The following is a 9,807-nucleotide window of genomic DNA, read 5'->3' as shown; positions in this document are numbered from 1 at the left end:
CACTGAGGAGGGGACGATCTGGAACAGACTCTGAAGGGCTGAATAGGAACTGCACAGACACTCAGGGTTGGATGAGCAGCTCGAGGAACCCATGTGGGCAGAGGCCAAGGCTCTGCAGTGGCACCAATCCACACACCTGACAGATGGCCTCAGTGTCCTCAGCAGCCTGAGTGTGGGACAGAGAAGGTCAAATGTCACCCTGAGGTTTTTGGAAAACAGGAGATATAGGAAGACATGGAGGAAGTACTGCTGCTTAGTGTCTGACTGACACTAAGGGAATGGGTGGCAGGAGAAGGTGGGAGAGGCTGAGAGCAGAATATAAAAGAACTTGGGAGAGTAAGATAGGCCCTGTTTCCCAGAGTTCAGGAGGAAATGTAATGTATCATCACTCATTAAGGTTTATATGACACGAGTAACACTCATAGCTTACTCTGATGAGTCACTTACGTAACATGGCTCAGAAACTATGCAGTTTTATGCATTAAAATGTATCACATGATTACATCTTCAAACTGCCCAATGGCATAAAAATAATGTTTTTCTTTTTTTATATAAAAATAATTTCTGGGCCGGACGCGGTGGCTCATGCCTGTAATCCCAGCACTTGGGAGGCCGAGACGGGCGGATCACAAGGTCAGGAGATCGAGACCGTCCTGGCTAACATGGTGAAACCCCGTCTCTACTAAAAATAAAACAAATTAGACAGGTGCGGTGGTGGGCGCCTGAGGCAGGAGAATGGCGTGAACCCAGGAGGTGGAGCTTGCAGTGAGCCGAGATTGTGCCACTGCACTCCAGCCTGGGTGACAGAGCGAGACTCTATCTCAAAAAAAAAAAAAAAAAAAAAAAAAATTTCTAATAGCATTTTTCAGGAACAGACTGAGTAGAGTGAACTGAGTAGGTGCTCACCAGACCATCTGCTCTTCTCCTTGGACAGGCAGCTCAGCCACAATTCCTAGACTCATGGACCCAAGTACAGCCATGCCCAGTTCCCACGGGTGAAATGTGAGGGGAGGTGGTATTTCGGGAAGTGGGTATGACTTCCCTTATTCCCTTAATTCTCTACCAGCAAGAGGATGTCAGGACAACCTTAAAGCAACAGGTTGATGACAGAAGGACTCTAGGTCCTGAATAACTGTGTGGCACACAGTTCCCTCCCGACCCACACAGACCTTGGTATGAGTGAAAAAAGAGTTTTCATACGTGAATCATTTAAATGTTGGAGTTTGTTGGATACAGCAGCTGGTGTTAACTTAGCCAAACTCATATACAAACTTCACTAGGGTCACAGAGTAGCTGACTGGCAAACCAGGTTTCAGGCACACAAGGCTGGAGCCCCAGGACCAATCTCAGTTCATACACCTCACTCCTCCCCAGGAGTGATGACAAGTGTGACAGGGCTAGGACGACGGAGAAACCACTAAGGGCTCCAAGGCTCCCAAATCCTTAGAGAAGCCACAGTGAGAAGCTTCCCAAGGGATCGCAGGGCCGGTGGTCTCCATCCAGTCTCAAGCCAGCAGGGACTCCGACCTCCCCAGATCTTGGCTCCTACCTGGACACGTGTCTTGGGAGGGGTCTTCCTTCCTGGTCCATGGCTCCTGCCCATGCTCTAGGTGGTAGATCAGCTCAGGTCTGGGAACAGGACACCCTGTTTATGGAGAAAGAAAGTGGACACATGGATGTTGGTGAAAAGAAATAAAGACCTTCGGCCAGGTGCGGTGGCTCACGCCTGTAATCCCAGCACTTTGGGAGGCCGAGGCGGGTGGATCACAAGGTCAGGAGATCGAGACCATCCTGGCTAAGACGGTGAAACCCCGTCTCTGCTAAAAATACAAAAAATTAGCTGGGCGTGGTGGCAGGCGCCTGTAGTCCCAGCTACTCGGGAGGCTGAGGCAGGAGAATGGCGTGAACCCGGGAGACGGAGCTTGCAGTGAGCCGAGATCACGCCACTGCACTCCAGCCTGGGTGATGAGCAAGACTCCATCTCAAAAAAAAAATAATAAAGACCTTCAATCCAGTCTGGGACTTCAGGATGGGGACCAGACCTTGGAATGAAGCTACACCTATCCATGGGAACAAAAAGTTAGCATGTGATCTGGAAACCAAGTGCAGGCCATGTCATGCTGCCACAGAATCTCTACTCCTAATAGTAAGTCAAAAACTAGTATTTGTAGGCTATAACCATGTCCAGGGGACTATGCCAAGCATTTAAATGCATTATGTCATTTCAAAAGTGAACAATATTTATGGAATATCTTAGAGAAAAAGTGATACACTTTAAATATTAAATATTGATTCTTTTCATTCAAAACAAGGTATGTATCTTCACTGATCTGTCTTTTTTTTTTTAAACATCCTAAGCAATGTTTTATAATGCTCTTCCTCTAAACCAAAGGCTAAATGTGTCTGTTGCCCAGGCTGGAGTGCAGTGGCGCGATCTCGGCTCACTCAGCCTCCCGAGTAGCTGGGACTAGACGCGCGCGCCACCACGCCTGGTTAATTTTTTTGTATTTTAAGTAGAAACGAGGTTTCACTATGTTGGCCAGGCTAGTCCTGAATTCCTGACTTCAGGTGATCCACCCGCCTCGGCCTCCCAGAGTGCTAGGATTACAGGTGTGAGCCACCATGCCTAGCCATTAAATGACGATTCCAGTTGAGTATTTCCTCACGGTATACCCAGGAAGTCCATTATCATAATCAACACCATTTTGTTGACAAAGAAACCCAGGCTCGGGGAGGTAAAGTGATTTGCTGAAGAGCACAGAACTGGTGAATGGCTGAGTCAATAAGGAAACCCAGGTCTTGCCATCTCTGTCTGTGTGTTTAACCACAAAGCTCCACAATGCTGCCCAGAAAGTGCCAGGTCAAGGCATGCCCCTGACAATAATCGTGATGAGGTGATGCTAACAGTATTGGTGGCAACAGAGATTGTAACGGCTCCCAAGACACAGTCTGGTCTCCCAGGTGCTGTTCTGAGCCCTTTTCATAAAATAACCCTTGACCCTGGCAACAGCCCTGGGATGCGAATAGGATAAGTCCTCATTTGAACAATGAGAACACTGAGGCATAGGCAAGTTCAGCAACGTGCCCAAGGCCGTGGAGTTTTTAAAGAGCAGAGCTGGGGCTGGACACCAGGGTTCTGGCTCCAAACCCTGCTCTCCCAAGCAATACACTACGGAGGAAACCAAGAGCACCAGAGTGGGTGGCAGAGGGTGGTGACGAGGCCGAGATGTGAGCTGGAGGACTCACCCTCAGGGACCAGCGGCCAGGGTGAGGGGCGGGTCAGTGACTCCAGACCCCAGCATTTCATGAACCATTCAAATATTTAAAAACTGAACGTCCTACTGTGATATGGTTACATGAGGATATTGACAGAAACTTCACATAGCAGCACAGTGGCTCACATCTGTAGTCGCAGCTACTGGAGAGGGTGAGGTGTTAGGATCACAGTGAGCTATGATCTTGCACCACTGCACTCCAGCCTGGGCGACAAGAGTGAAACTCCATCTCAAAAAAAAAAAAGTTCACAAAAGAAGAATTTTTACTACAAAAAAATTCAGTGATGGTTTCATAAAATGAAGGTGTTTCATCTATGCTGAGTAAGTTAAACTGGATGAAGAACTCATAGGAGTGGCTAAATTTTCCTTATTTGCTGAGGACAAGGATCCTGTGAGAAGAAATGGAGCATGAGCACTGCCTGGAACAGGCCTGAGACACCCAGTCAGTGCTCTGGGGATCTGGACTGTTAATTGCTTTTCTTTTTTCTTTTTTTTTTTTTCCGAGATGGAGCCTCACTCTGTCGCCCAGCTGGAGTGCAGTGGCGCGATCCCAGCTCACTGCAACCTCCGACTCCCTGGTTCAAGTGATTCTCCTGCCTCCACCTCCTGAGTAGCTGGGACTACAGGCACGCACCACCATGCCTAGCTAATTTTTGTATTTTTAGTAGAGACGGGGTTTCACCATGTTGGCCAGGCTGGTCTCTACCCTCTGACCTCGTGATCCGCATGCCGTGCCCTCCCACAGTGCTGAGATTGCAGGCATGAGCCACCGTGCCTGGCCTGCTTTTCCCAAAAGTGATCCACTTGTTATTTTTCTAGATTTCTTCAAAAATGGAATCCTTATTACTCTGGTAAATGGAAAATCCAGAGTCACTTGTCTTGATGGCAGGTAACCATGAAAAAGCAGCAATAAATCAAAACAACGTATACAAAAATTAGCTGGGTATGGTGGCACCTGCCTGTAATCCTAGCTACTCAGGAGGCTGAGGCATGAGAAATGCTTGAATCCAGGAGGCAGAGGTTGCAGTGAGCCAAGATCACACCACTGCACTCCAGTCTAGGCAACAGCGAGACTCCATCTCAAGACAAACAGTGCTGTTTGGTCCCTGTGAGCTCATGCTGCTTGTTCAGGGCTGTGAGCCTAAGGCTGCTCCCTCTGTAGAAAAGGGGAAGTTACCAACAGTTTGCAGGATGTTAAGACTCAGCACTAAACCAGACTTTTCCTCCAATGCTAAGAAGGCAAGACGAGATGCAATAAAAGAACAACTTCCTCGGGTGTCTCTCAGCACCAGCTGATACAGTGTCTGTCCAAGCACTCTCTGAAAAAGAGCTTCTCAACCTTAGCACAACTGATATTTAGGTTCAGATAATTCTTTGTAAGATCAGGGGACGAAGAGGAGAAAGGATCTGTCCTGTGCATTACAAGGATGTTTAGTGGCATTCCAGGTCTCCACCCACTAGATGTCAATGTCATCATCTTAGCTTTAACAACCAAAAGGTCTCCACACATTGCCCAGTGTCCACTGAAGCTCAACATCGTCCCTGCTTGAAAACCACTAGCTTAGAAAGACATGAACAAGGTAAAGGGAGGAGGCTGTGGTGAGAAAGGGGCCTCCTCAAGATTTGGTGGTCAGGGAAGGGCTGGGTGAGGAGGCAATGGCGGTGCTGAGAAGCGGCGGCCATGAGAAATGCTGAATTACCCTGAGAACACTCATCAAACAGAACAGCAAATGCAATCGCCTGAGGTGGGTGGGCACTTGGGGAAATAGCAAGAAGCCCAGCAAGGCTGCAGCAGAGTGACTTTAGAATCAGAGGACATGGAGGTGATTAAAGTGTTGTTTAGAGTAACACCTGGTGGTACGGAAGGTCAAAGTCTCCTGGGGGCCTGCCTGACTCAGCCCTTCTTGGAGAACACCCCACCACCCTTGACACCACAGACTGCGCTGTGGAGCAGATACACAAGCAACCAGGCCCACCCAGGCAGATCCTGCTCTGGAACTCAAAAAAAGAACTGCAGACGGAGGCCAGTCCATGCTGGGCAGCGGGTGAGAGACGGAGGCAAGTATGAGCTGGAGGTGGAGCAGCATTTGCTGCCTCAAGCACGCCCCACAGAGGCCAGAGAAACAGACAAGAAATCTGGAGGGGAAGGAGGGGTCACAAAGAGTAAAACCTGGGGTCGTTATTCTTCCCTTGAACTCGCTGAGGCAGAAAAAACCATACAGAGTAGACAGTGACATGAGCAGACCCAGACAGAGAAACCAGGACACCATCGTGGTGGTTCTCAGTTCCTACTTCAACCCTTCATAACATACAGCTGGAAATCCTACCTTTGGGGTCTGCAAAACACCCCATTTCCTTCCACCACCTTCTTCTCCTTTGGCTGAGAGCCAGAAAGTACACTATTTCTTGTCCAAAGTGACACAAGGAGACTGTTCAGGAAGAGGTGCGTGTAGAAAACGACTGAAGTTGTGGGAAGAAGGCAAGGCAGGTTTGAGAGGCCTTCTTGACCCATCAGGCCTGGAGTCAGGGGATGGAATGAAGGAGGTGGCAGGTCCCCTGCATGGTGGAGGGGGAAGGAAGGCCTTACCCAGAGACACCAGGAGCCCACAGTTTTCCAGCATCACCTCCTGGTACAGGGTCCGCTGAGCTAGGTCCAGCTGCACCCACTCCTCCTGGGTGAAAGTCACAGCCACATCATCAAAGGTCACAGACACCTGAAATGTCAAATAGAGGTAGCAGAGTTTGCCGTGGGACTGTCGTATGTGCTTTGCTGGAAAAGGTGCAGCAAGATCAAGGCCCAAGTCACTGAGGACCTCCTGAGGGCCTAACTTTGTACCAGGCTGAAGGAGGAAGGTAGACATTGCTTTGGACAGATTACTGTAATGTAAAAAAGAAAAGCCTCCTGTATAGGAGCCATCAGAGAATGACAGAAGACAATGGCAACAACTTGTAGACAATTAGAGTCCGAGGACATCAAAGAAGTGAGGAAATAATGACAATAATAATAGCAATAACGGTGACAGCCACAGTGCCTGAGCCTCACTGGTCCAGCTCATGCTGAAGGCTTCGTGTTCTGTTTTAAAGCTACTACAACTCCCAAACTCTGAAGTCAGACTTCTCACGTTTGAATCCAAACTCCTGAAACTGACACTTGCCAGTTTTGTGACCTTAGGGACCTCATTTATCTCTGCCTCAATTTTCAGATTAATACAGAGTTCCCATTTTCCCAATAACAGACATAAGTTATTCAGAGCTTGATGGACCTTGGGATTTGACTAATCCTCCCACAGCCCCTGAAGTAGTACTAAACACCACCGCCAATCACCTCCATGTCACAGTCACTGAGTTGAGGCTAAGGGAGCTCCGCGGATTCCCCTAGTCTTTTGTGTTTTCTGTTTTTCGTTCGTTTGTTTGCTTTTTTCAGAGACAGGGTCTCACTCTATTACCCAGACAGGAGTGCAATGGCATGCTCAGAGCTCACTGTAACCTCGAACTCCCGGGCTCAAGCAATCCTTCTGCCTCAGCTGCCCAAGTAGCTGGGACTACAGGCATGCACCACTGGGTCCAACTATTTCCTTTTGGTAGAGCTGGGATCTTGCTATGTTGACCAGGCTGGTCTCGAACTCCTAGCCTCAAGTGATCCTCTCACCTCAGCCTCCCACAGCATTGGGGCTACAGGTGTGAGCACCAAGCTCAGCCAGAGATTCACATGTTATAAGCAGAGACAGAATTTTAACCCAGGTCCCTCTGCTTCAGGGTTTAATACTGTGACCCCAACAACCCTCCATCACTAACGTGAATCTACAATACAGTTGTGAAGCATTTCTACATATTTTTGCTATTTAATCTATTTTAGTAGCTCCTGAAAATATCCCCAAGACGTGGGCAAAACCCTCATCACCAAATTCACGAGTGCCAAATGCTGGAGGAGTGGCAGTGCCTGGACCAGCTCATCCTCTCCCCTGGACCCCAGAGAGACTGCACAATGAACCATCAGCCTTTTCCTTCCCTGAGTCCTGCCAGCAGGTATCCCTAAGGCCAGTGTACTTCAGGACCAGGAAACTCAAGTGGCTGAGGATAACACAGGCTGTGGTCATGAGAACCCCAGCTTATGACTGGCCAAAATGCCTTATGGGCTGAAGGCAGGATGAACATCCAAAAAAGACCACAGGATCTTGCCCTTCCAGGCCATGTCTCAGCAGGTGGGGATGGGGCAACCATGGTAACCTCACAAGTCCTCTTGGACCTCCTTAAACAACCAACACACTTTGCCTTTGCCTACACAGTCCTCTCTAATGGAATATCTGCCTTTCGCTTCCCATAGCCACTGTGACTTGCTGGAAAAAGACTGCAAAGTTCACCTCCAGGGCTTCTCAGCCAACTGACTGTAAAAACAAAGGCTCTGGTGGTCCACACACTAAATATGAATTTCTGTTACTTAAGTGCTGTGTGTCAGCAGGCAACTAAACAGGTTGGAGTCTTGACCTCCTCTTGTGTACGGCAGTGTTTATAATAGAATGTCACTTTAAGGAGATCAGGATTAAATGAGATGATAAATAATGTCCATTTCTCAGTTCACATCAAGGACTCAATGAAGGCCAACCGTTATAGTTCTTGTGTTAATATTGATGCTCTTTGTCCCCACAAAATCCTTACGACCTCAACTCAGTAGCTGTCTAAAATTTTGCCAGAATTTTGTATAATTTTGCCAAATTATACAAAAACGCTAGACCAAGGGCAGGTGAGAAGGGGACTACTTTAGTCTGAACTGCCACGAAAGGCCGCTTCAAAGAAGTGACATTTGAGCAGAGCCAACACGATATGAAGGGTCTTGCAGAGATCTGAGGATAGCGTCTAAGGCTGAATGAACTGTAAAGGTGAAGGCTGAGGGATGAAAAAGAACTCTGAGTGATCATACTGGTGTGTCTGAAGGGCTGAGCCAGGGCGGAAAGGAAGGAAAGAAGGACAGAGGTGGTCAGCCATAGTGGACCGGGTAGGGACATGAAGGCCACGGCTGAGTTCGGCTTATGTGTGTGACGGGAGTCCCTGGAGCGGAACTTCACTTATCCTTCCACCAATGATTGAGCACCTATCAGAGGCCTGACACTTTTGGCGGTGGAAAGCTGCAGAAGGGCTAAAAGTGGGGCATCGTATGTGATGGGTTAGGCTGAGCACGTATGGCTTTCTCTGCTTGGTCCTCTGTTGGAAGCGGAGGCAAAAATGAGAAGAACAGTCAGTTACTAATCAAGTCCTATTTGGGGCCCACTGTTCCAGGAGTTACCGTTTAGCTTCTGAAATGTCAGCAGAGAGTTATCTAGCTCCCTGCAAGACTAAGTTAAGGCAGACTGGTTTCCAGAGTTGTTTAATGTAGAACAGGAGGTTGGTTTCCTGAGCAGGTGGCTACAAAAAATTGTACGTCACAGTCCTATAATCTATGTATAGTCTGGCGACTGTCCGCTTGAATGTTCAGTCTCTCAGGTACTAACACGACCGAAGATAAACTCAGTGACGAGCCTGCTCCACGTTTCGTAAACAAACAACACTACAAAGAGGAATCCTGTGGCTGTCTTGGCTTCCGGCCTGCCCAGGAAGCTTCCCCGAACTAGCAGAAAAGCAGCAACGCCGAAACCTCGTCCACTCACCTGCGCCGGGTCCGTCAAAGCCGTCGCCATACTTGGACCCTGAGGCCCGAGCGGGGCGGGGGCTGCGGCGAGCAGGGCGGGTCTCGCGGGCTCAGCCGAGCCCCACCCCTTCCCTGCGCCGGGCGCGGTGACCTTGGCTGACAGTCGAACTCTCCCGTTACGGGGAGGCTCACGGTTCGCTCCGAGACGCGGAGGTCGCTGTCGGCCTCCTACCTGCTCATTTTCCCAGAGCCGCCAGGGAGGCGGCCACGGAACACCGCCCCCTCCCTACAGCCGGCGTGGACGGAACCGTCGCGCCCAAATTACGTCCCCATCCAAATGCCGGAAGTCCCGCCCCAAGCTTCGCGACCCACAGGAAACGCCCCTGGACTATCATTGGCCCCAGGGCCCGCCGTCGCACCTGGCGGTGCCTTCTAGTTAATGTAGTTAATGTTCTAGTTAATGTTCTCAACAAACCACCTGCAAAGGGGACCGATCCTGAGCCAGCAGACCTCAGTGTAAAAGCCGCAAGGGGCCTGCAGCCCGGCTCAGGCCTGCCTGTGTCCTGGGGGCACAACTCGGAGGCCAGGGGCCAGGCGTGAGACCGTCCATTCTTCGCCGGAGGAAATCGAGCCCCAGGAAGCAGGGACATTTGTCAGGGTCAGGGCCAGTGCAGAGACCCCGGACCAGGCTCCGGACCCTGACTTCCACCTTGCGTTATCTCCCCTCCGGATCCTCTTATACAGATCAGTGGGCAGAGTAACCAAAGGGGGACGTCAGGCGGCGCGATGGGCCGGCCTGGAATCCCAGCGCCTTGGGAGGCCAAGCGGCGCGGATCGCTTGAGCCCAGGAGCTCAAGACCAGCTTGAGCAACGTAGGGAGACTACCAAAAAAAAATCTTTTTTTTTTTT

General features: G+C 49.8%; 1 protein-coding gene across 1 annotated transcript; it reads right to left on the bottom strand.

Moving 5' to 3' along the window:
* Positions 1–38: 38 nt before the first annotated feature.
* On the bottom strand, positions 39–9,200 carry LOC111521137 (zinc finger protein 805). Its single transcript, XM_026450204.1, has 4 exons — positions 8,918–9,200; positions 5,863–5,989; positions 1,550–1,645; positions 39–166 (listed from the first exon to the last, which is right to left on the bottom strand). Exons 1-4 carry the CDS (start codon positions 8,945–8,947, stop codon positions 159–161), a joined length of 261 nt encoding a protein of 86 aa, XP_026305989.1. The 5' UTR covers positions 8,948–9,200; the 3' UTR covers positions 39–158.
* Positions 9,201–9,807: the final 607 nt, after the last annotated feature.

The sequence above is a fragment of the Piliocolobus tephrosceles genome, unplaced genomic scaffold, assembly GCF_002776525.5.
Source record: "Piliocolobus tephrosceles isolate RC106 unplaced genomic scaffold, ASM277652v3 unscaffolded_15507, whole genome shotgun sequence".
Classification (NCBI taxonomy): domain Eukaryota; kingdom Metazoa; phylum Chordata; class Mammalia; order Primates; family Cercopithecidae; genus Piliocolobus; species Piliocolobus tephrosceles.
The sequence above is the reverse complement of the archived record's forward strand: the minus strand, read 5'-3'. Positions and strand labels throughout refer to the sequence as shown.

Excerpts from the sequence above, each read along its gene's own strand:
- LOC111521137 (XM_026450204.1), bottom strand. The coding sequence starts at position 8,947 with ATGGCGACGGCTTTGACGGACCCGGCGCAG. Across the intron at positions 5,990-8,917 it reads CTTTGACGGACCCGGCGCAG|GTGTCTGTGACCTTTGATGA; the intron begins GTGAGTGGACGA and ends TTGACATTTCAG. Across the intron at positions 1,646-5,862 it reads TGGGCTCCTGGTGTCTCTGG|GGTGTCCTGTTCCCAGACCT; the intron begins GTAAGGCCTTCC and ends CTCCATAAACAG.